The sequence below is a fragment of the Megascapheus bottae genome, chromosome 28 (assembly GCF_031878675.1).
Source record: "Megascapheus bottae isolate mThoBot1 chromosome 28, mThoBot2.hap1, whole genome shotgun sequence".
In the NCBI taxonomy this organism is placed as follows: domain Eukaryota; kingdom Metazoa; phylum Chordata; class Mammalia; order Rodentia; family Geomyidae; genus Megascapheus; species Megascapheus bottae.
This window is the reverse complement of record NC_143536.1, coordinates 8,445,243-8,470,092: the sequence shown is the minus strand read 5'-3', so window position 1 is coordinate 8,470,092 and position 24,850 is coordinate 8,445,243. Positions and strand designations below refer to the sequence as shown.

At 42.7% G+C, this 24,850-nt stretch overlaps 1 protein-coding gene across 1 annotated transcript in view; it reads right to left on the bottom strand.

Moving 5' to 3' along the window:
* Positions 1-23,037, bottom strand: part of Rnf10 (ring finger protein 10) — a 32,452-nt gene extending 9,415 nt beyond the window's left edge. Inside the window, exons 1-10 of the mRNA XM_090320271.1 lie at positions 22,788-23,037; positions 13,891-14,087; positions 10,208-10,407; positions 7,496-7,586; positions 6,059-6,243; positions 5,843-5,979; positions 4,764-4,924; positions 2,730-2,855; positions 2,212-2,485; positions 1,756-1,889 (exon numbers count right to left, since the gene is read on the bottom strand). Coding sequence (XP_090176397.1) covers positions 1,756-1,889; positions 2,212-2,485; positions 2,730-2,855; positions 4,764-4,924; positions 5,843-5,979; positions 6,059-6,243; positions 7,496-7,586; positions 10,208-10,407; positions 13,891-14,087; positions 22,788-22,944 — 1,662 coding nt within the window. The 5' untranslated portion in view covers positions 22,945-23,037. The remainder of the gene's footprint in view (positions 1-1,755; positions 1,890-2,211; positions 2,486-2,729; positions 2,856-4,763; positions 4,925-5,842; positions 5,980-6,058; positions 6,244-7,495; positions 7,587-10,207; positions 10,408-13,890; positions 14,088-22,787) is intronic.
* Between the last annotated feature and the right edge of the window lie 1,813 nt (positions 23,038-24,850).

Sequence of the window (24,850 nt, the reverse complement as noted above, 5' to 3'; positions counted from 1 at the left end):
AAAAGCAGGAAAAAAAACCCCAACAAACAAAAAACTCTGGGACCCACTGACAGAACTGATGGTACTAGGAGGAAAAATGAAATCTGGCCTGAAACAGGGAAAGATAAATCCCACTAACTTATTTCCTAATCTTTTCTTGAGTATGTTTGATGGGAAGCTGATAGTACTCCAAGGCTACTAACAAATTTGTAATCAATACCAGAGTAATTCCCACAGAGCAAAAAATCCATATACGTAAACTATTAAGACTATAATTACTCCAGTAAGTTTTCAATTTTTTTTTTTTTTTTTGTCGATTGGGCCTGGGCACTGTTCCTGAGCTTTTTAGCTCAAAACTAGTGCTCTACCACTTGAGCCACAGTGTCACTTTTGGTTTTCTGGTAGCTAATTGGATATGAGTCTCAGACTTTCATGCACAGGCTGGCTTTGAACCCTGATCCTCAAATCGCAGCCTCCTGAGGAGTTAGGATTACAGGCATGAGCCACCAGTGCCTGGCTCTTTTTCCTTTTTTTTTTTTGGCCAGTTCTGGGCTTGGGCTCAGGGCCTGAGCACTGTCCTTGGGCTTTCTCAAGGCTAGAGCTCTACCACTTGAACCTCAGCACCACTTCTGGCTTTTTTTAAAAAAAATTTCTATGTATGTGGTACCAAGGAATCGAACCTAGGTCGTCTTCATGCATGCTAGGCAAGCACTCTACGACTAGGCCAAACTCTCAGCCCCTCTTTTTTCTTTTTATTGGTAGTGAGACTTGAACTTGCAGGCTGGGCTTTTTTGCTCAAGACTAACACTCTACCACTTTGAGCCACAGCACCACTAGAGGTAAGAGTCTTTCTTACAGACTTCCTGCCTGGTCTGGTTTCAAGCTACAGTCCTCAGATATTAGCCTCCTGAGTAGGTCTATGATTTCAGGGTTCATCCAGTTTTCATTTCTTACGGACATTTCTATGAAGCAATGAGAAAACAAGTACATATTCCATCTTGAATGAAAGGAGACTTCCATATGTATAAACTACAACAAATTAGGGGCTGGGAGTTTGGCCTAGTGGTAGAGTATTGCCTAGCATGCACAAAGGCCCGGGTTCAATTCCTCAGTACCACATACATAAAAAAAAAGCTGGAGTGGTGCTGAGGCTCAAGTGGTAGAGCTCTAGCCTTGAGAAAGTCCAAGGACAGTGCTCAGGCCCTGAGCTCAAGCCCAGGACTGGCAAAAAAAAAAAAAACAGGGGCCGGGAGTTTGGCCTAGTGGTTAAAGTGCTTGCCTAGCATGCATGAAGACCTGGGTTTGATTCCTCGGTACCACATACATAGAAAAAAAGCCGGAAGTGGGGCTGAGGCTCAAGTGGTAGAGCTCTAGCCTTGAGAAGATCCAAGGACAGTGCTCAGGCCCTGAGCTCAAGCCCAGGACTGGCAAAAAAAAAAAAAAAAAAAAAAAAAAACTACATCCTTGGGGAACAAGGAAGTGAATGTAAACTGACTTACCAAGCTGTCACACTAAAGGAGAAACAGCTAACATTAAAATGTGAATTTTTTTTTTCAACACCATCACCAACAAAAACAGACCAAAAGCAAAAAAACAAAAAAACAAAAAACAGCCTGAGGTTATAGCTCAGTGACAGAACACTTGCCTAACATATTCAAGGCCTTATGTCCGATCCCTAGTATCACAAGAAAAGCAAGTAGATCAAAGTCTTATCACAAACCTTGTGAACCTACCAAAAGAAATTAGAATTGTTATTCCCTAGCCCTCCCTCCTTACCTCAGACATGGAATACCCAGCGATCTCTACCACAGTTGCTGAGATCTTCTCTGGGCTCTGCTCCAGGCTGCCATATTCCCGTACAAGGCAGCGCACATTCACAGGATGCAAGAACATATGTTGCCCGTCCTCCGCTGAAGACAAGAGCTCTATCACAAGCCAGTTTTTGGTTTTGTTGCTTTGTTTGGGGGGGGGGGGGGGGGTCGGGTCAGTACTGGGGTTTGAACTCAGGGGCTCTGCTTTGTTCTTGCTAGGCAGATGCTTACCACTTAAGCTATAATTCCATCCCCATACACAACCATCCTGTCCTAGACAGGTCTGCAACTACCTCCCTTGCCTGAAAGGTCCTATAACCCAAACCCCAGGACCTAGCAGAAATCTGTCCTGCTCAGAAGGCCAGGTCATGGTATACAAACACCTCCTTGGAACCCAGCCCTCCCTATCAGGGTCTCTCACCTTGATAAAAGTAGTAACAAGGAGAGCTGCTCAGGTGCATGAAACCTGGTTTAGCAATGGGCTCCTGCTGACCAGACTCCGTACAAATGGTCCTCTCCCCAAGATTGTCATCTGCCAACTCAGAGTCATCACAGGTCTCTGACAACCCCTCAGGCTCAGGTTCAGACACACCTTCCTCTTCCTCTACCAGAGGCAGAGCAAGAGGATGAGGAGAGTCCAGAGAACAAACTCCTGTGGTTTCTTCATCAAAAGCAGAGAGATACTCTAGCATGCCCTGTTGGAGCAAACAGACCGGTTGGTCAACAGAAAGTTATGTCTTGTTTTCAAACAGTGATGTGGCAAAGACAAGGATGAGACATTTCCTGGATATATAGCTGAGCTCTTAGTCACTGATTTAGCACCTCGGGCAAAGAACAGCAACAATGAGCACACAAGAATCCTGAGTCTGTCCCAAGAAGTTCAGATCTCACAAGAGCACATTTGAGGAATGGCAGCCATTTCACGGGGGGCACACTGACCTTCCTTGGTTGGAAAACAGATTCCTTCGCCAAGGGAGCCATCAGCACCAGTTGTTCTAGAGCAGCCATGACACCAGTGACCTCCCCTCTGTTTTCAGCCAATCCTGACAGAGCTTCTTCCCGAGTCTTAGGCCACCAGGAAGAAGACCAGAAGAAGGTTAAGTTTTCAGAAATACACTCATTTTTAAGGGCAAAGATTCAGAATGACCCCTCTCAACAGAAGTAACTAATCCCAAGAGGAAAGAGGTTTAGTTGTTTCTTAAAACCCTCACTTGCTGAAGGAAATAGGCACCCAAACCACCTACTAGGCAGGGAGTTTGGCCTAGGGGGTAGAGTGCTTGCCTAGCATGAACAAAGACCTGGGTTTGATTCCTGGGTACCACCTACATAGAAAAAGCCGGAAGTGGTGCTGAGGCTCAAGTGGTAAAGCTCTAGCCTTGAGAAAGTCCAAGGACAGTGCTCAGGCCCTGAGCTCAAGCCCAGGACTAGCAAAAAAAAACCAAACCAAAACAACAAAAAAAACACCTAGTACTTAAACATATGCAGTGTATATGTTAACTGGGAGGCGGAGATTAGGGGAGTGGGGGTTTACGGCCAGACTGGGTTAAAATGTTTAAAACCAATGGCTAGTCATGGTGGAGTGCACCTAACAGCCCAAGCTCCACAGGAAGCACAATGGCCAGGTATAGCTGTATACACCTATAATCCCAGCAACTTGGAGAGGCACTAACAAGCAAAATCAGTCCAAACCAATCTGGCCATAAACCATGGCAAAACCATGTCTTGAAAATAGTCAATGCAAAAAGGGACTGGCAGAATGGCTCCAGTGGTTGAGCAGCTGCCCAGCAAATATAAGACTCTTGTTTCAAATTCTCAATGAAAAACCAAGCAAAAACAAAAAGGTGGTACCAACAAAGCATAGGTGATATTTGAACCAATCCCAGATTCTGACACAAAAGCTTCCTGAACAAAAATCCAAGAATGTTGGGCGGGAGTTTGGCCTAGTGGTAAGAGCACTTGCCCAGCATAAACATACCTTGGTACCACATACATAGAAAAAGCCGGAAGTGGTGCTGTGGTTCAAGTGGTAGAGCTCTAGCCTTGAGAAAGACCAAGGACAGTGCTCAGGCCCCGAGTTCAGTCCCCAGTACAACCAAAAAAAAAAAAAAAAGAAAGAAAAAAATCCAAGAACATAAAGCTAGTCTTCTAGCCTTGAAAAGGTGCTCAGGGCTGGACACTGGTGGCTAACACTTATAATCCTAGCTACTCAGGAGGCTGAGATCTGAGATCAGGGTTCAAAGCCAGCCCAGGCAGGAAAAGTCTGTAAGACTCCTTATCTCCAATAAATAAAAAAAAGTCAAAGGTAGAGCTGTGGCTCAAGTAGTATTCTTTGAACAGAAGTTCACAAACCACAAACAGTGCAGATGCCTAGTTCAAGCCCCAAGACCAGCCCCCACAAAAAAAAAAAAAAAATTGAGTTCAGCATGTGACTCAATTCAGCTACTCAGAAGGCTGAGACATAAGGACAGAGGTTCAAAACCAGCCAGAGCAGAGAAATTTTTGTTTTATCATTCATGGGGTTTGAACTCTTGGCCTGGACACTATCTCTGAGCTCTCTACCACTTGAGCCACAGCAACACTTCCTAGAGCAGACAAATTTGAGGAACTCTCTCATCTCAAATTAACCAGCAAAAAGCTGGAAGTAGACAGAGGAGTGCTAGCTGTGAGCAAAAAAGTCAAGAGAGCACAAAGGCCTGTATTCAAGTCCCAGTAATTCAGTAATGGCACCAAAAAAAAAAAAATAGAAAGAAAGGAAAAGAAAAAACAGATTTTAACCTATGCTTTTAGCTGTAGAGAGGACCTAAAGAATTCACTCTTTCTCTCTAATCACAACACAAAGTCCAGTGCAGAGTGGTATTTTAAGCCATTATCTGCTTATTAGCTTTAGTATGGGCTGAAGTAATGTATCCCTACCATCTGTCCACTATGGAGTCAAAAACATCTCTGGTTTTTAGTTTCCAATGAATTCTTTACCTTGAGCTCCTGGATAGCTGCCTCAATGAAGCAGGACTCGGGAGTGTGCTTCTCTTCTGCCAGCTGCTGCTCCAATGCTATTTTCTCTTCCAGGACCACCCGCTGCAACACCTGTTCCTTAGAGGCCAAGAGCAGCTTAGAGTACTGGCTGTGCTGTTCATCTGTAAGAAAGCCAGCAAGTTCACAAAAAAATAGAACAGTTTATTGCTGGATGCCAGTGGCTCAAGCCCAGGACTGGTAGGGTAGGGGGGAGGAAGAAAAAAAGGAAAACCAGTAATTTTAATAAAGGGTTTATTATACATCAACATAATGGCTTATTAAAAATAATTTTACAGGGGGGCCGGGAGTTTGGCCTAGTGGTAGAGTGCTTGCCTAGCATGCACGAACACCTGAGTTCGATTCCTCGGTACCACACACATAGAAAAAAGCCGGAAGTGCTGCAGAGGCTCAAGTGATAGAGCACTAGCCTTGAGAAAACCCAAGGACAGTGCTCAGGCCCTGAGCTCAAGGCCAGGGCTGGCCAAAAATAAATAAATAAAATAAAAATAATAATTTTGCAGCCAGGCACTGATGGCTCACGCCTGTAATCCTAGCTACTCAGAAGGCTGAGATACAGAACAGCAGAAAGTCTTGAGACTCCATCTCCAATTAACCACCAGAAAAGTGAAAGTAGTGCTGTGGCTCAAATTATAGAAGCGTACCCTTGAACTGAAGAGCTCAAGGACAGTGCCCAGACCCAGAGTTCAAGTCCCATGACTGATCCAAAAATAAATAAAAAATTTTAGGGGCCAGGAGTTTAGCCTAGTGGTAAGAGTGCTTGCCTACCATGCACAAAGACTGGGTTTGATTCCTCAGTACCACATGCATAGAAAAAAGCCAGAAGTGGTGCTGAGGCTCAAGAGGTAGAGCTCTAGCCTTGAGAAAGTCCAAGGACAGTGCTCAGGCCCTGAGCTCTTGCCCAGGACTGGCAAAATAATAATAAAAAAATAATAATAATACAAAGGACTGCCAATGAAGCAATCCAATACTCACAAAGGGTGTACTCAAGATTATCTGCCTCCAAATTAATGGAAACTCACCTCCTAGATGAATAGGATGGTCTACATTCATCCACTTGGATTTGGGCAAGGCCACTAACACTCCTTTCTCCCTCTTCATCAGCTGCATTGTAATGGTATCACCAACAACATACTGACGTGATTCTGTGGCAACAACACTGTGACAAAAGCATTTAGATGAAGTAGAACGAGGGGTTAGCAGACTTGATTCCACCCTAATAAAGGCCTTAGTCTTACCTCTTGAGATCTTTCTTATGCACAGAACTGTAACAAATGGGACATTTACTCCAGGTCTTCTCACTCAGTGAAAGATAATGCAGGATGCATGCCCAGCAGAAGATGTGTCCACAGCGGGTTATCTTGGCTGCAGTAGGTGGATAGAGGCATATTGGGCAAGATGGCACTTCATGGCTACAGATGCGCTGAAACAAAATGCCACCACAAATTCAGAACTGACCAATAATATTAATACAAGTTAAAAATCTTGTCCTTTCCTTTTCTTTTTGCCAGTCTTGGGTCTTGAATTCAGGGCCTGAGCACTGACTTTGGGCTTTCTCAAGGCTACAGTTTTACCACTTGCATCACAGCACCACTTCTGGCTTTTTCTATGTATGTAGTACCAAGGAATCAAACCTGAGTCTTCATGCATGCTAAGTGAGCACTCTTATCACTATGCCAAACTCCTGGCCTCAGTCTTTCCCTTATCTCACCTCTATTCAACACGTTAAAATTATTTAACAATGGGGCCAGGAGTTTGGCCTAGTGGTAGAGTGCTTGCCTAGCATGCACGAAGACCTGGGTTCGATTCCTCAGTACCCCACATACATAAAAAAAAAAAAAAGCCGGAAGTGGTGCTGAGGCTCAAGTGGTAGAGCGCTAGCCTTGAGAAAGTCCAAGGACAGTGCTCAAGCCCTAAGCCCAAGCCCAGGACTGGCCAAAAAAAAAAATTAAAAAAAAAATAAAAAGAGTGAGTCCTAAACCTTAAAAAAAAAAAAAAAAATTTAACAATGCAGGCACAAAGTATGACAGCAGTTTAAGAAAATTAAAGTAATTGTTTACTTAGAAAAACAATGAGTATGAATACAGAGAAGGATTAACAGAGGCTCAGAAGTAATTGCCAACAATATACTAATAAATTCCAAAGAACTTTTGCTTTAATGTTATCTATTTTTAACTGGTATGTATTAAATTTCATAGGCTTTCTCTGTCATTCTCAAGTGGTTTTATGAATTCTTCCAGTAATAGATTGAAAGAAAAACAAAACAAAAAACCCTGCCATTCTGAAAGTGATTCTATATCAGTTACACAGCAAGGATATACTTTAACTTCAGTAGGAAAGAAAACATAACAGTGACTTTGGAAGAAAGTACAGCTGGTGCACTGCACAAAGTGATACCAATGAAGCAAGTCCTTTCAACTGAATTCAGCTAGTTTGATAAGAAACAACCAGTTTCTCAAGGGTCCTGCTTACTACTTTCCTAGGGAGGGCTTGGTGTAGATAGGGCTGTTAATATGCCTTCAGACCAGAGCTTTCTGGCCTCTAAGAACTATCTACCCACAAGGCAGGCAGCAAAGGCTATCAGTAGTAATACACATAACCAGCAGCTGCTATGTCACCACCTTCTCTTTTTCAGTTCTCCCCCACTAACTTACAAGTTTGTCTGAGATACTTACCACTTGTTCCACAAAGTCCCAGTTGACTAAGGTATCAGGATCAGCAAAATGAGCTGTGTAGTCTTGGTCTTCAGACACCACAAACTGGCAGCTAGGAATAGCAAGGAAGACAACAAAGAAGCAGAGTGTTCAGAATCACCAGGTCCTTAGCAGAAATCTGTCATCACTCAGAATTCAAATGCATGCCAGTAACAGCCAGGGTCTATGAAGCAATGCAACAGGACTAGTACTAGAAGAACTCCAATCTAAGCAAGCAGAAATACAAACTTACAAATTGTTTATTATGCTTCCTAACCGAGCCAAGTTCCTTTGAAATAAAATTAATCCAATCTGTTCATGCTACCTCCACCAACAGTAAACAGATTCCTCCCTCGAACCTTGGAACCCCAGAACCTTGAACCTCAGAATACACTCATCTTCAAGGGAGTAGAAAACTGTTCTCAATCATTTGAGGAAGTTTACATAAAGTATACAACAGGAGGTGTGACTCAAGTGGTAGAGTGCTAGCAATGGCACCAAAAAAAAAAAAAAAACCTTATAATGTACACAACAGTTAATTCAGTCTACAGCCAAAATCAAATCTTACAACTAAGACCACACAAAAAGATAGCTGGAAACTGGGTGCAGTGGCTCACACCTATAATCCTAGCTACTCAGGAGGCTGAGATCTTAGGATTGTGATTCAAAGCCAGCCGGAGCACTAAAGTCCATGCTGGAAGTGGCGCTATGACTCAAGTAGTAGAGCGCTAGCCTTGAGGGGAAGAGCTCAGGGATAATGTCCAGGCCCAGAGTTTAAGTCCCAGGACAAACAACAACTAAAAAATAGGTATCTGAGCTTGGTGGCACTAGTCTGTAACATCAACTACTTGGGAGGCTGCTGTTGGAGAATCACTTGAGCCCAAGAGTTTAAGGCAAAAATGAACAACACAGAAAGAATTCATCTCAAAAACCAAATGAACAAACCAAAAATGGGGGGGAGGAGGGAGAAAGGAATGTGGCCTAGTGGTAGAGTGCTTGCCTAATATGCAGGAAGCCCTGGGTTCAATTCCTCAGTACTACATACACAGAAAAAGAAAAAGCTAGAGTGGGTGGTAGAGTGCTAGCCTTAAGAAAGCTCAAGGACAGTGCCCAGGCCTTGAGTTCAAGCCCCAGATTGGATTTTTTTTTTTGGGGGGGGGGGGGGATTGTGGGGCTTTAACTCAGGGCCTAGATGCTGTCCCTGAGGTTTGTTTTTGCTCAAGGTTAGAGCACTACCACCTTTGAGTCATAGCTCTACTTCTAGTTTTCTGGTGGTTATTTGGAGATAAAGTCTTGTGGACTTTCCTGCTCAAATTGGCTTTGAACTGTGATCCTCAGATATCAGCCTCCTGAGTAGCTAGGATTATAGGGGTGAGCCATGAGAGCTCTGAAGGTATGTTTCTGACAAATATATGCCAAACATTTCAACTTACTCAATTCACACAAGAAATTTCTTCTCCAAGAAATTAAAGCAAGAGGGTTTTTGTTTTGGGGGGTTTTTTGGTGAAAAGTTGTTTATGCTTTCTTTCCTGATTTGTTTTTGCTTTCTTTTCTGCTTTGTTTGTTCACTCATCTGTCTTTGGGAGAAGGTAAGGAGGTATAGAAATGGAAGAACAAAATATGAACAGATGTAGCAGTGGGATAGAGATGGTAGGGAAAAATTGAGAGGGATAGGTGACACGGTCCAAAAGAAATGTACTCTTTACTTGACTTATGTAACTGTAACTTCTCTGTATATTGCCTTTATAATAACAAAAAAATTTTTTTTAATTTAAGAAATTTCCTAGTTTGGTATGATGATACATGATTTCAATCCCAGCACACGAGAGGTTAAGACAGGACGATCCAGAATTGAGATCAATTTAGATTACATAGTGAGGGCTGGGAGTTTGGCCTAGTGGTAGAGTGCTTGCCTAGCATGCACAAAGACCCGGGTTCAATTCCTCGGTACCACATACACAGAAAAAAAAAAAAAGCCAGAAGTGGTGCTGAGGCTCAAGTGGTAGAGCTCTAGCCTTGAGAAAGTCCAAGGACAGTGCTCAGGCCCTGAGCCCAAGCCCAGGACTGGCAAAAAAATAAAAGAATAAAAAAATAAAAAAAATAGATTAATTACATAGTGAAACCTTCTTCCAAACCTACAAACAAGAAAAGGGAATGGTGGTACACTCTTGTCATCCCAACAATCCAGAGGCCAAGGATCAAAAGCTTGAAGTCAGCCCGAGCTACACAGTGAGACCCATCTCAAAATGCAAACAATGTTTTCCCCTTTTCTTCACACACTGAATATAAAAGTGGCTAAGTGAATTACCGGAGGTTAAAAGTCAAAACAAGGAGGGGTGGGAGTTTGGCCTCGTGGAGTGTGCTTGCCTAGCATGCACAAAGACAAAGACCCAGGTTTGACTCCTTGGTACCTCATACATAGAAAAAGCCCCAGCAAAAATAAATAAAAATCAAAACAAGGAAAAATACAGATCCAATTCTTTTTCTTTCTCAAAATAATATTAAAGACATTTATTTAAGTGTTATATTCATATTAACATCAAGAACATGTAGTTGGCAAGGGAGTGAGAGAGGTACGGGGAGGCTAGGAAGAACAGATGAATCAGCTTTCTGCTTAAAGCAATGAAGCCACTTCTCAGGACTCCCACCCCCAAGAGTCAATTTTACTTCCCCCCCAGGAATAGCAATACTCACTTGGCCTGTAAAAAAAGTTCCTTATTGAAAGGCTTGTGTCCCCACTTGTTTCTTTTTCCCCAGCTGCCATGTCCACTGCCTTCAAAGTGACCTGCCTGGCCACGGGGTTCAAAAGTAAAATTCAACAAGTGGTTCAGGTTGATCTTCTTAGGGCCAGAGAACTGGGCAGGGCTAAACTCTGCCCGTTGAGCCTCTGCTACCTAGAAAGAATGAGGGTTTTAGATTAAAATACCAATTTACAGCCCCTTTCTCCCTTCAAATATTACCTAATACAAACTGGCTTACAGAATCTTCTTAGAAGGAATGCCTACCCAAGTCCTGGATGGAAGAACCTTTAATATCCCGCTACCTAAACCATTTACTCTGTCCTGCTAAATGACAATCACCATTAACTGACAAGGCCCAGCATCAAACACTCCAGTCATCTTTAAAAATGTACTCACTGAAAAAACAAAAACAAAAAAAATGTACTCATTGGGTTAATTTTCTCAAACTCCCATAAGACAGCCCGGGGTGGGGATGGGTGGGGGTGGGTGTGTGTGTTTTCTCCTAGGGATTAAACCCAAGGCCTCAATCATATATGCTCAATAAATGCTTCATTCTTTTTTTTTGGCTGTGGAACTTGAACTGTGGGCCTGAGCATTGTCCCTGAACTCTTCAGCTCAAAGCTACCACACGACCCCTTGAGCCTCAGCACCACTTCCAGCTTTTTTTTTCTTCTATGCATGTGGTACTGAGGAATCGAATCCTGGTCTTTGTACGTGCTAGGCAAGCACTTTACCACCAGGCCAAACTCCTGGCCCCTCTTTTTTTTTTTTTTTAAGTGGTGGGACTGATCTCAGAGCTTGCTTCATGAATACTAGGCAAGCTCCCTACCACTGAGCTATATCCTCAGCCCCCAATTTTCTCTTTTGAACATATGGAAGAAATGACTGGACTAAAGGACAAGTACAAATGCAAGGGTTTGCTGCTTAGTCAAATTTGGAACTTTTTAGTACAAAGCACCTGCACATACACTTGACAGATTCTAAGTATCAGGTGAAGAACTCTAGTTTGAAGTCAAGTTCTGCTATATAGTGAGATATTGCCTCAAAAGAAAAGTAACAAGATAGGCACCAGTGGCCCATACCTCCTAGCTATTCAGAAGGCTCAGCTGCAGATCATAGCGCAAAGATAGCTTAGGTAGACAAGTCTGAGACTCATCTCCAACTAACCAGCAAAAGTAGTAAGTGGAGGTGTGGATCCACTGGTACATCACCAGCACTGAGTGAAAAAGCTGGTACTGAGACGATAGATAGAGACAGACAGACAGACAGACAGACAGACAGAAACACAAACACATTTCCCTGCCCCCCCCACCTCCAAGTTAGGGCTGGGGTGGGTCACCTGCCTAAAACTCCAATTCAAATTACCTAAGTTCTCTTCTTAAATCTCCTAGTTGCTTTCTCTCTCTAAACAAAAGCCAAAAGGGATCTGCTCCTTCTTTCTAATCCTCTGTTTTACTTTTCTACCTCTCCTCTAACAATGGTAGCTCTCTTGCTTCACTTCAATCTTCACTTCAATCGTATCAAAAACCGCACCACCTACAATCCTCTTCTTCTAAGACACACTTCCTATACCATATAGAAACTACACACAATGGAACATACTTATAATCCCAATACTTGGGAGGCTAAGGAAGGAAGATTGAAAGTTTGAGAGCAGCTTGGTCAACGTAACACATTGAAGGCCACCCTGCCTTTCTTGCTTCATTCAAGTCTTTCTAAATCTACCTCTTTGGATAAGCATTCTGTAGTCATCTTCTAAAACTTTTGTTACTTTTCATCTCTTTTTTTTTTTTTTTTTGCCAGTCCTGGGGCTTGAACTCAGGGCCTGAGCACTGTCCTTGGGCTTTTTCCTCAAGGCTAGCACTCTGCCACTTGGGCCACAGGACTATTTCTGGCTTTTTCCATGTATGTGGTGCTCAGGAATTGAACCGGGTCTTCGTGCATGCTAGGCAAGCACTCTTACCACTAGGCCAAACTCCCGGCCTCTATTTTATTTTTGGCCAGTCATGGCACTTGAATTCAGGGCCCGGTCTCTATCCCTGAGCATCTCTATGCTCAAGGCTAGTGCTCTACCACTTGAATCACAGCACTACTTCTGGCTTTTTCTGTTTATGTGGTACTGAGGAATCGAACCTAGGGCTTCATGCTTGCTAGACAAGCACTCCACACTAAGCCATATTCCCAGCCAAAACTTCTCTTTTTTTTTTGGGGGGGGGAGGTTGGTCGTGGGGCTTGAACTCTGGGACTGAACACTGTCCCTGAGCTCTGTATCTCAAGGCTAATGCTCTATCACTATGAGCCACAGCACTACTTCCTGTTACCCTTCATCTCTTAAGCACCACTATCAAATATATAATGTTGATGTTTTCTCTCTCAAACTAGGTAATAAATTCCTAAAGGACAAAAAAAAAGTTCTGTTTAATACTGTATTCCAGACCCTTAAATGATATTTGGTGTATGGCAGGCAAGCAGTAAATTTCTGATAAACTGACAACTTCTTTATTAAATGTCTTATTATGTAATGGGTGTAGATGATTCAGATGGCAAGATAATTAACCAGCCTCTTGTTGACAGGGTTTTCTAAAATTTTCCAATTATCAACAACAGAGTAGTGAATACCCTGATATATGCAGAAGTCTTCATGCACTTACAGGAACCTAAGTTAACTCCTAAAAGTAGAACATCTGAGACTAAGAATAGACCATTTTACATTTTGCTTGTGATAACTGTCACTGATGTCATTTTATTACTAAAACCAGAGAATGGTAAGAAAAGTACTGTACAGAGGTAAGTACCCTATTTGCTGTAATTTCTCAACACATGATTACATGTCTTCTTCCTCCAAGGAAATGTCTGCAACTTCCTTCAGAGGAAGAAAGGAGGCAAAGTTCTACATCCAGCTAATCCTCAACTACATGACTATTTTTTACCTGTTCTCCTTTTGCCCTCTTCCTTTAGCTATTGACAAACTATAAAAGAAAAAAAAAAAATCTACAGGCCGGAACCAGAGTGTGGCCTAGTAGAGTGCTTACCTAGCATGCACAAAGACCCTGGTTGTATTCCTCCATACCACATACACAAAAAAAGCCGTAAGTGGTGTGTGGCTCAAGTGGTAGAACTCTAGCCTTGAGAAAGCCCAAGGATGGTGCTCAGGCCCTGAGTTCAAGCCCCAAGAACTACCCCCCCCCCAAAAAAATCTATGGGCCAAGACTTTGGCTTAGTGGTAGAGTGCTTGCCTAGCATACACGAAGACCTAGGTTCGGTGCCACATACATAGAAAAAAAGCCAAAAATGATGCCTTGATAAAGCCCAAGGACAGTGCTCAGGGCCTGAGTTCAAGGCCCAGGACTGGCAAAAAAAGAAAACTAAAAAATTAAATCTTTTTTTTTTTTTTTTGCCGGTCCTGGGCTTGAGCTCAGGGCCTGAGCACTGTCCTTGGACTTTCTCAAGGCTAGAGCTCTACCACTTGAGCCTCAGCACCACTTCCGGCTTTTTTCTATGTATGTGGTACCGAGGAATCGAACCCGGGTCTTCATGCATGCTAGGCAAGCACTTTAACCACTAGGCCAAACTCCCGGCCCTTAAATCTTATATTTTCTGTTTATGCTGTACAAAGGACATTCTCAAATTACATACCTCATCTCGTCTTCCACCATTAAAAGAAGAGCTAAAGAGTTTGCTGCTGCCGCCGCCCCTTTGAGGAGGCATCTTATTAAAAGTTTTGCTTTTCTGTGAATTGGAGCGACGGGACTGGTTGCTAAAATTTTCATTTTTGGGGTAGGAAGGTTCACGTTTGCGATTATAACGTTTGGATCCATTTGAGTTCTTTCCATCTGAAAGCAAAAAAACAGAAACATGTTAAAAAGACACACATACACACATGCATACACACACACACACGATTTTTCTCCACCTCTAGCAAAATAATAATACTATGTTAAGTAAAATAGGTCTTTCCATAACCTCCAAGAAATCTAGCTTTCAAACAGAACTTAGCTCTCTGAGAAAAACAACTCGTAGTAGTATTTTGTTTGTTTCAAATGCTAAAACCTGAGTCCCTGTCTCAGGACAAATACACTGTAGACTAAATCACACAGATTCTCAGTTCCAAGTGTCTTTACAGAGCAGGAGTAAGGAACATTTAGCCTGACCACTGTATAAGGCATAAGAAATCATCTGATTTGGCTTTCACAAGGTAATCACAGGCAGGACTCAAAATTCAATAAACGTAAGATTTTTCTTAGCAACATCAGTACCAGTTAATAACATATGCCAAATGGACCTTGAAGAGGGGAGGGGAGAAGGGAGTGAGAGGAGAGGGAAAAAAAAAAGAAAGGAAGAAGAAAGGACAAGGGAAAAGGAAAAATCCCAAGACATAAATAAAAGAAAAAGAAAAGGAAAATCATGCTAAGAATAGAACACATTCTTAGAATGTACAAAGCCGTGAGCGTAATTCCCAACACTGCCAAAAAATAAAAACAAAACGTATTTCTCAAACTTTACTATACAGGCTGATCCTACATCTGACTCTTAGCTGAAGCTTTCAAGAGAGGCATTTTTGCTAGATGCTGGTGGTTCATGCCTGTAACCTACAATCAGGAGGCTGAGATGAAGAGGACTGGGTTCAAAGGGCAGATATATACATATATATATATATATATATATATATATATATATATATATATATATATATAGTGGCTCACACCTGTAATCTGAGCTATTCAGGAGGCTGAGATCCGAGAATTACGTTCCAAAGTCAGCCCAGGTAGAAGAATCTTATCTCCAATAAACTATTTAGAAAAAGCCAGAAGTGGTGTGTGGCTCAAAGTGGTAGAGCACTAGCCTTGAGCACCAAGAGGCTGAGGGATAGTGCTCAGGCCAAGTTCAAGACCCACGACCAGCCAAAAAAAAAAAAAAAATGTCATATACCAACCAAAAAAGAGAAGCTGGGTGCAGTAGCTCATGCTTGTAATCCTAGCTACACAGGAGGCTGAGATCTGAGGATCGCAGTTCAAAACCAGTCCAGGCACTATAGTCCGTGAGACTCTTATCTCCAATTAACCATCAGAAAATTGGAAGTGGCGCTTTGCCTCAAGAGATAGGATGGTAGCCTTGAGCTGAAGAGCTCAGGGACAGTGCCCCCAGGCCCAGAGTTCAAGTCACATGACCGACCAAAAAGAGAGGGGGGGAAAGAGAGGGGGAAAGAAGGGGAGAGAGAGGGGGGAGAGGGAGGGGGGAGGGAGGGGGAGAGAGGGAGATCATCAAGAACTGTAGCTCAGTGCAAAATGCTTGCCTAGCATGGGTAAGACCGTAGCTTTAATCCTACAATTGTGAAGCAAAAGGTCTGTCCTGCTCAAGAAATGTTAACTCCTTGGTTTACTCAGACTTTAGGTAAAGTCAGATTCTACACTAAAAATGCCTAATAAATTGACACTCTAGCAAGAGTTGTTTTGTCTTATATATTGCCACACCTGTAAGGAAGTTTTCATTATGCTTACAGAACTGCTCCTTGAAGGACACTGAACTTCCCATTTCTAAATCAGAATCCAGCAAATGACCACATAAAGATTTACAATTTAGGTCTTAAAATCTCCATGCTTTTCTCCCATTTACCTAAGAATTTGAAGTCAGAGCTCTCAAGTTAGAGACTGGCTCTTATCTCTAAACCCAGGCAATAGGTAGCTAAAGCCTGGAACTTAAAAGATAAAATTCAGAGTGCTATTTTTGAGATGTTTTGTTGACAATTTGCCAGAATATACATGTCAATAACTCAACAGTAGAATTTGTCCTTTCTGTGATAGGAACATTAGATTTTGGAAAACAAACTTAAAAGGTCATGTTCCAGAATGAAACACTTCCTGTATTTTATTTTGACTTCTCCATTTTTTTTCTTATGTTGTTCTGTTATATGGTGAAGTTTTAAGCCAAAACACCAGTATATATCTTTAAATCCTCAGGAGATTTATACGTAGAACTGCCAAGAAGTAGTGCCAAAGACACAACCCAAAATGGCTAAGATCATTATTTAAATGGCTCAAAGCTACAACTCAAGATTTTCAGAGTCAACAAATGGGAAACACTTAATCCAGGATCTTAATTGTTTCACACCTCTTAAATGTAAAGGTCTCTGACAAGTAATAGCAAGCATATTTTGTCTCTTTCCCCCCAGTACCAAATTAAAGGCCTTAAGTTTTTCAGCTGAGTTATCTGACAACACATTTCTAGCTTTAGTTCTGACAGGTGGCACTAGCCAGGGTCAGAAGACCAGTCAGAAGTTTCTCTTGCTGACTCATGCTATAATCATGAGTGAGCTGCTTAACTATCAGAATGGTTGACAAGCGCTTCCAGAGGGACAACGTAAAGCTACACAATCAACTGACAACAAACTGAATCCAGCTAAAATCGGTAATTCTGAATGAAAGAAGTGGTATCAGGAATGATGCATGTGCCCTACATTAACTACTTGCTAAGTGGGTTTATTGTAAGCAGATGAGAACTACCGTCTGTAAAATGCTTATCACAGTGGTGGCACATAGTTGTTATGGCTAGAAAACCTACTATTAATAATACAAATCATTCCTGCCAAGAGCATTCAGTGGGCACCAACCTGCCAAGTCATGTTAACAATCCAAGGACTTCAGCCCAGAGACCCTGAAATTCATAACTTCTCTAAGTGGTTTTACTGAAGACTTTCAATCACCTCAATTTCCAAAGCCATTACAGCCTGCAGGTCCATTTACAGCAGTGTCATTCCTCAAAGCAGGTTACCTAGTAACCTAGCTTCTGATACCAGAACAACGGGAAGAGTGTCAGGAGTGCTTCATACCACCAGCCTCAAAATAACTGCTGCATGATACCAGACCTTACTTAACCTCCACAGCAGTACTACTCACCACCAAGATAACCAAGAGCCGCTGTTTGCTTACAAATTGCCTAGCCTCTCCTGCCTCTTTTTCCTTTCTCTGCTCTTTCAATGTGATTCTTCCCCACTACCTCTCTGCTGGATTATGTTAGTGAACACGAATTATTCCATTGCTTGAAAACTGAATCTCAGCTCTAATGGAAAAATAAGCCTGTAAGAAGAACAAAGAAAAAGTTTTGTAAATATATGAAGTAATTAGCAAAAAAAAAAGTAAAAGAAAACTATGATATGGCCACTCTAAACTGAAAGGTTAAGAAAATCCTGGTAAGCTGGACGCTGGTGGCTCAAGCCTGTAATTTTATCAAGAGGCTGAAATCTCTGAGGATCACAAGTCAAGGCCAGCCCAGGCAAGAGAAAGTCCATGAGACTCTTATCTCCAATTGACCACCAGAAAACTGGAAGTAGACCTGTGGCTCCAGTGGTAGAGCACTAGACTTGAGCTGAAGAGCTCAGGGATAGCATCCAGACCCAGGGTTCAAGTCCTACAACAGAAGAAGGAAGGAAGGAAGGAAGGGCAAGAGAGAGAGAGAGAGAGAGAGAGAGAGAGAGAGAGAGAGAGAGAGAGAGAGAGAGAGAGAGAGAGAGAGAGACAGAGAGAGAGACAGAGAGAGAGACAGAGAGAGAGAGAAATGAATGAAATAAAGAAAGAAGTGAAGAAAGGAAGGAAAGAAGGACTAGTAAGTAAGCTGGTAGTCAAATTTCAAATAAAGGACAAACTAAAACCAACCAAAAAAACTAAGACTCAAATCTGATCAAGGATAGCTAAGAAGCAAGTGACAATTTACAGTTTATGGAAATGGGGGGGGTTGCCTTTGCATTCAGGCAGGAAAGGAAAGAAGAAAAATTAAGTATTTAAATAATTAGCAACATACTGTTTTACTTTAGCACAAGAAAAGGCAAGCTAAATCTTTTCATCTTATCTTTCCTGTTCTCCCTTCAACTCAGGACTCAAATTCAAGGGATCCTTTTTTCAGGGTTCCTTTCAACAATTTCCAAAAGAATCAAGCATATGAAATGTGGAGTTGGCTTTTGAAATGTAGAGAAAATTTTTCATTGGGTTGTGTAGAGCCTGAGTGTTTCATGGGAAACACTTGGAAGTCACTCTATCAGAGGTCCTGAATATCTTCAGTAGCAACACTGGTGTTGGTTAACAGTATTTTCTCATTTTGGTTTTGTTCTTGTTTTGAGGCAGGGTTTTGCCCTTGAACTCTCTCTCCTCCTGCCTCTACTTCCCAAATCACAGAAACTTCAAGTACTAACTACTTTGACCAGCTGCAAAGTTCATAAGACAACATTTGCTACTCTATAAATCAGCTTTAAAAATAAGACGTGAGACTCTTATTTCCAATTAATCACAACAAAACGGGAAGTGGAGCTATGGCTCAAGAGTAGGGCGGTAGCCTTGAGCTGAAGAGCTCAGGGACAGTACCCAGGCCCAGAGGTAGGGTGGTAGCCTTGAACTGAAGAGCTCAGGGACAGCGCCCACGCCAGAGTTCAAGCCCCATGACCACCAAAATAAGCCAGTATGAAGCCAGGCTAAGTGGCTCATGCCTGTAATTCTAGCTACTCAGGAGGCTGAGATCTGAGGATCAAGGTTCAAGATCAAGGTTCAAGGCCAGACTCTTATCTCCAATTAACCATCAGAAAACTGGAAGTGATGCTGTGGCTAAAGAGGGAGGGCAGTAGCCTTAAGCTGAAGAACTCAGAGACAGTACCTAGACGTAGAGTTCAAGTCCCACAACAAAAAATAAGTAAATAAAAATAAAAAGCCAGTATGTAGAGTTTCCCTTTTTTTTTTTTTTCATCTCTACATATTCTGACTTTTGTTTCTAATTGTAAGCTGCTCATAAACAATTGGTAAAGTATTAAATACAAACATCTTTTTTCACTAAGGGAATACACACAGCAAAAGCCATAAAAGCAAGCACCAGCAAGGGCAAACAAAACACTACCAAGCAACAAATAACACCACACAAAAGCTCAAAGACACACACCTATTTTTTTTGGTCAATCTCAGGATTTGAACTTGGGGCCTAAATAGCTCAGTCCGAGTTTCTTTTGCTCAAGGCTATCACTCTACCACTTGAGCCAAAACACCACTTCAAACTTTTTCTATTTATGTGGTACTGAGGAATCGAATCCAGAGCTTCATGCATGCTAGGCAAGCACTCTACCATTAGCCCACATTCCTAGACATACTTGTGTATTTCATTAAACCTAACAAAATATCCTTTCCATGAATTTTCCCCTCCTCTGAAGTTTTCAATTGTTTAACTATATATATATATATATATATTTTTTTTTTTTTTTTAAACTCAGAATGAAGGGAACTAATACAACTGTTTGAAATGTTAACAAGGACAATTACTGGTGTTGGTCAAACTACAGTTCTTGGTGCCACACTAGTGGGTAATTAGTTCCATTCACAACACATTTAAAGTCAAAGATAGGAGTAAAAATGCCTCCAACCCTCAGCTTTTTGCTGTTGTCTTACTTGGTTTGTCACAAGCTTTCACCTCTTGCTCACTAAGGAATAAACAAGGTATTTATTGTAGCTGACTCATGACTAAGTAGGTTAGTGGCCTAAAGAACCCTGGAGCCTGGCACCAGCAGCTCATGACTGTTTCTAGCTACTTGGGAAACAGACTGGGAGGATTACAGTTTGAGGGCAGTGCAGGCAGAAAAGTTCCTGAGACCCCCAACTCAACCACCTCGTGGACACAGTGGTAGGTGCCTGTTATCCTAGCTAACTGGGAAAACCTGAAATACGCAGACTGCAACCCAGGAGAGAGTGACCAGGCAGGAAATGAAAGCCTATCTTTAAAAAAAAAAAAAAAGGCTGGGTAAGTGGCTCAATGGTAATGCGGTAGCAAGTCTGCCTAGCAAGTGTAAGGCCCTGAAGGCCCTGTGTTCAAACCCTAGTACCATAAGGAGGAGGAGGGGCAGAGGGAGGGGAGAACAGGGAGGGGAGAAGGGGGAGGGGGGCCAAGTGCATAGCCTAATGGTATAGTGCTTGCCTAGCATACACAAAGCCCTGGGTTCGATTCCTTGGTACCACATACAAAGTCAGAAGTGGTACTGTAGCTCAAGCGGTAGAGCACTAGCCTTGAGAAAGCTCAAAGACAGTGCCCAGGCCCTGAGTTCAAGCCCCAGGACTGGTAAAAAAAAACAGAGAATTCAGGTGAAGGTTGGGAGAGTAGCCTAGTGATAAGAGTGCTTGCCTAGCATGCACAAAGCACTGGGTTCCATTCCTTGGTACTACATACATAAAGCCAGAAGTGGTACTATGGCTCAAGTGGCAGAGCACTATTTCTGAGCAAAAAAAAGTGTCCAAGGACAGTGCTCAGGCCCTGAGTTCAAGCCCCAGGATGGGCAAAAAAAAAAAAAATTCAGTTGAAAGCCAGGTGCTGGTGGTTTATGCCTATAATCCTATTTATTAGGAAACTGAAATCTGAGGATCATGGTTCAAACCCAGCCTGGGCAGAAAAGTTCATGAGACTCCTACTTCCAATTAGCCACTCAAAACTGTAAGTGGAAATATGGCTCAAAGTGGTAGAGCACTAGTGGTAGAGCTAAAAAGCTCAGGGACAGTGCCCAGTCCCTGAGTTCAAAGACAGCCAAGGCAGAAAAGCCTATGACTCCTATTTCCAATTACCCACCAATAAACTGGAAGTAAAATTTGGCTCAAGTAGCAGAGCACTAGCCTTGGGGGTAAGAGGCGGAGCCAAGTGAGAAAGTGAGGTCCTGAGGTCAAGCCCTACTACTGCCACCAAAAAATAAATGCAGCAGTGGTACCCACTAGACACTATGAATTTCACAACTTGTGGGTAGAAACTGAAGGAAAAAACTGAGAGAACAATGGAAGGGATGACATAGTTCAAAAGAAAAGAATCTACTCATTAACTGACTTATAAACAATAACTCCTCTACATACCACCTTTATAATAAAAAGTTACTTTAAAATATGTAAAAATTATTCAGACAGTTGGAGAACCAATTTATCTACAAAAGTGAAGTTATCAATTTTACTTTAAGAAAATATTCAGACTACTCTAAGCCAAATCTACCACTGGCCAAGAGAACTGGTTATCTACCTTTTATTTAAAGCTATCTACAATATGGCTACACAAGTAAAAAAATTCCAAAATAATCTATAAATTTCCTAAGCTAGCCTGAGAATTCACATGAATCCCTGCTGAATTTAAGCATTATCATGGAGAAAATTGGTCTCCACCTGAGTTCCATAAGCAATGTCTACATGTCTTTAAATACATCAGGTATAGGAGCCGGGAGTTTGGCCTAGTGGTTAAAGTGCTTGCCTAGCATGCATGAAGACCCGGGTTCGATTCCTCGGTACCACATACATAGAAAAAAAGCCAGAAGTGGTGCTGAGGCTCAAGTGGTAGAGCTCTAGCCTTCAGAAAGTCCAAGGACAGTGCTCAGGCCCTGAGCTCAAGCCCAGGACTGGCAAAAAAAAAAAAAATACATCAGGTATAAACAAGTTTGTCATAGCCAACGGATTTCTCTAAAAAGGGCAGTACATCTTATAGTTTGTTTTAAAATTAGCCTTTAAACAACTGAATCTCTAAATTTAAGGATTCCAAATAGCCCCCTATCTGCATACATCCTCTAGCTCACAGGTAATATCTTCCAATTACTGTAACATAAAGAAAATACAAAAGAAGAGCAGAGTTTAGTACACAAGCTTTGAAATAAGATTGAGAATGGTGGACTCTAGATTCTACCTGTTTCCAAACATCCTCCCCTCTCAACTTGTGCCTTCTTTAAAAAGGCACAAGTATTACCTTGCTAGACAGGCTAACAAATGGGGTACTAATTACAGATAAAAGCCAGGATAAACCCTAAGTAAATAGCAGCTGTTGAAATTATCTTCATGACAAAAGAAAGACTGAGAAGCAGGACCACAGAAGTGACCAAAATCTTGCTGCTTAAAGGGCATGAACTGCAGCCAAGTACACCTACACGAACAAAAAAAAAGGCATTCTTGGTACCTAATAGCAATCTAGAACTCTTCTGAGCTCTTAGTCCACTCAATATTCTATCAGCTACCCATCTACAGATTAAGAAATCCAGCCACTCACTCAAGGCCTGTACCCAAGACTGAATCCTTATCATCAGACAGAAGGAAGTCATTCAAAGAAGAGTCCTCAGCGACAGAGTACAGATCTGAGGCCAGAGTAAATAAAAAGACGACTGTCTGAAAAGCCATTGGGGCCCCACCCTCTCTTGTTGAAACTTGGGTCCTGTCCTCCACCCAATACGAACTCCGAGTATATTAAAGGACTGAACAAATGCCAGTCGTGTTTTAGAGTGAACCGAAGAGACGAGACAAAGCGGGGTCTTAAGGCCTGATGAAAGGCGCATACGACCTGGGGGACCTCAGTTTCCCTATCTGTAAAATGGAGAGAGAATCGCACCTATCTCACCAGCTATGGCGAGTAAGAATGCAAGGATCCGAGTAAACCACGCAGCCCGATCGGTGCTGATTCACTGTAAATAAATGACGAGCGCTGGAGAAGGGGGGGTGGTGAAAATCATAGAAAGCGTGGCTTGTCCCCGGGTGACCCACTGCCCTCGGGCTGGCTCTTACCGCTCTTGGGTTTAGACTCGCCAGCCGGCCCAGCCGAGGCGGAGCGGGGCGGCTGTTGCCCTTTGCTGCTGCCCGAAGAGGCGGAGGAGCTGTTGGAGCCGCTGTTCTTGTCCATGTCGGAAGCGGTGGCGGCGGCGTTGGGGGAGCTCTGCGGCATCAACGGGGGCCTCGGCGGCGGCGGCGGTCGGAGCGGAACGGGCGCGGCGGGGACCCAGGCTCATGGCGTTCAGGGCCGGCGGGGGTCGGCGGCGGCAGCGGTTCTCGGCCTTCATGGCGACATTTTTCCCTGTTTCCTTCCTTGGCTTCTCAAAATGGGAAGAGAAGCGAAAGGCGGGGCTGCGGAGCCCGGCGGCGGCGGAGGTGACCGAGACGGAGGAGGAGGCCGGGGCTCGGAGGTCCGGGCCGGGCCTGGCGGGGCGGAGGCTACGGGGAGGGGAGGCGAGGGAGGGTGCGCGAGCCCCGCCGGCCGGCCGGACACGCTCTCCCGCCGCGGGGCAGGAGAGAGGGCTGGTTGTCTCGATGTCGGGACGAGTGTCTCCGACACAGCGACCGACACTCGCCTCTAGGCCGAGGCCGAGCTGCTCCGGGAATGGCGACGAGTCGCCAAACAGCATCTCAAAGAACCCGGATGGACTATTTATAGAGTGGCGAGTCGGACCGGTGCATTCTGGGAAACGTAGTTTTCCTATAATCCGGGTCCTTTTCACTGGTGGAGCGCATAGGCTTATGGATCCTGTAGTTCCTATCGAGGCCAGAGTTGGGTGGGTTGCTTGGTTTGGTTTTATTTTGTAAGCACGCTAATACACAATAGTAACACATATTCATAATAAAGCAAGCAAATTTTGGAATAGTTGTGGAACATCTTTAGTTTATGGCTCTTATTCTAGTATTAACAGGTTTCTGTCTGTTATTCCCTCATTATGAATAATAGTGTTAATGCATTTATCATCACTTTTGTTTTTTCTACTTTTTTTTTTAAGCTGAAGATCAAACCTAGGGTCTCTTCCTTCAAACAAGCAGCCATAATCCCCAGAGCATGAGTGGAATTTTAGCAGTCACTTAAAAATGAATGACAACCCATTTTCAGGAAAATTGATGGAATTAGAGCAAATCATGTTAAGTGAGGTAAGCCAAGCTCAGAGAGACAAAAAGCCTATATTCCCTCTATGGAAATTATATCAAAAATACACTGGTACATGATAAATTACACAGGATTGTAGATATTCACATTCAGTAAGACTACAGGTGTATACGCTCAAGAAAGAAACTCATCGGTGCCAGTGGCTCATGCCTATAACCCTAGCTACCTAGGAGGCTGAGATCTGAGGATCTTGGTTCAAAGCCAACCTGAGCAGTAAAGTCCATAAAACTTTTATCTCCAGTTAACCATCAGAAAACCAGAAGTGGGGCTATGTCTCAGGTGGTGGATTGCTAGCCTTAAGCTGAAGGGCTTAGAGACAGAGCCCAAGCCCACAGTTCAAGCCCAACCACCGACAAAAAAAAAAAATTCTGAACTTATGAATGAATCATTTCTTCTTCTTGTCATTTATAAAACTAAAAGAGAGAAAAAGAGAAATTCCAGTGTAGTAGAAGTCCATCTGTTGGGCTATATAAAACCAAAAGAGACTTTTCAGTTCAAAATAGTTCCTTAAGATCCTTGGCACTTTCTCTTTGTGAAATATTTACAGAAATATGCATTTAAAAAGAGAATTCAAGCAGAAACAGAGGAAGCAAATCAAACCAGAATAACTTCCATCCTCTCTTTTTGCAAAGATGGTCTCATTATCCTTTCCATTACAAAAGACTAAAATCTTGGGTTGAAGTAAAACATTCATGACAGAGCTACAAATGTAACAGCAGGAGACAAAGTATGTCTGGTATTTGATTCTGGCTTGTTAAATGGATACCTGAGTTTTCGTTTGCATTTCTGACTTCATAAAGGTTCATAAAATAGGCTAAAGGAGTCTTGTTGTGGTTATGGTTGTTGATTATTTTTCAATGTAGTCTGGCATATGTTTCTCAAGGATGGTATCCAGGGCTGGAAAGGTGGCTTAGTGGTAGAG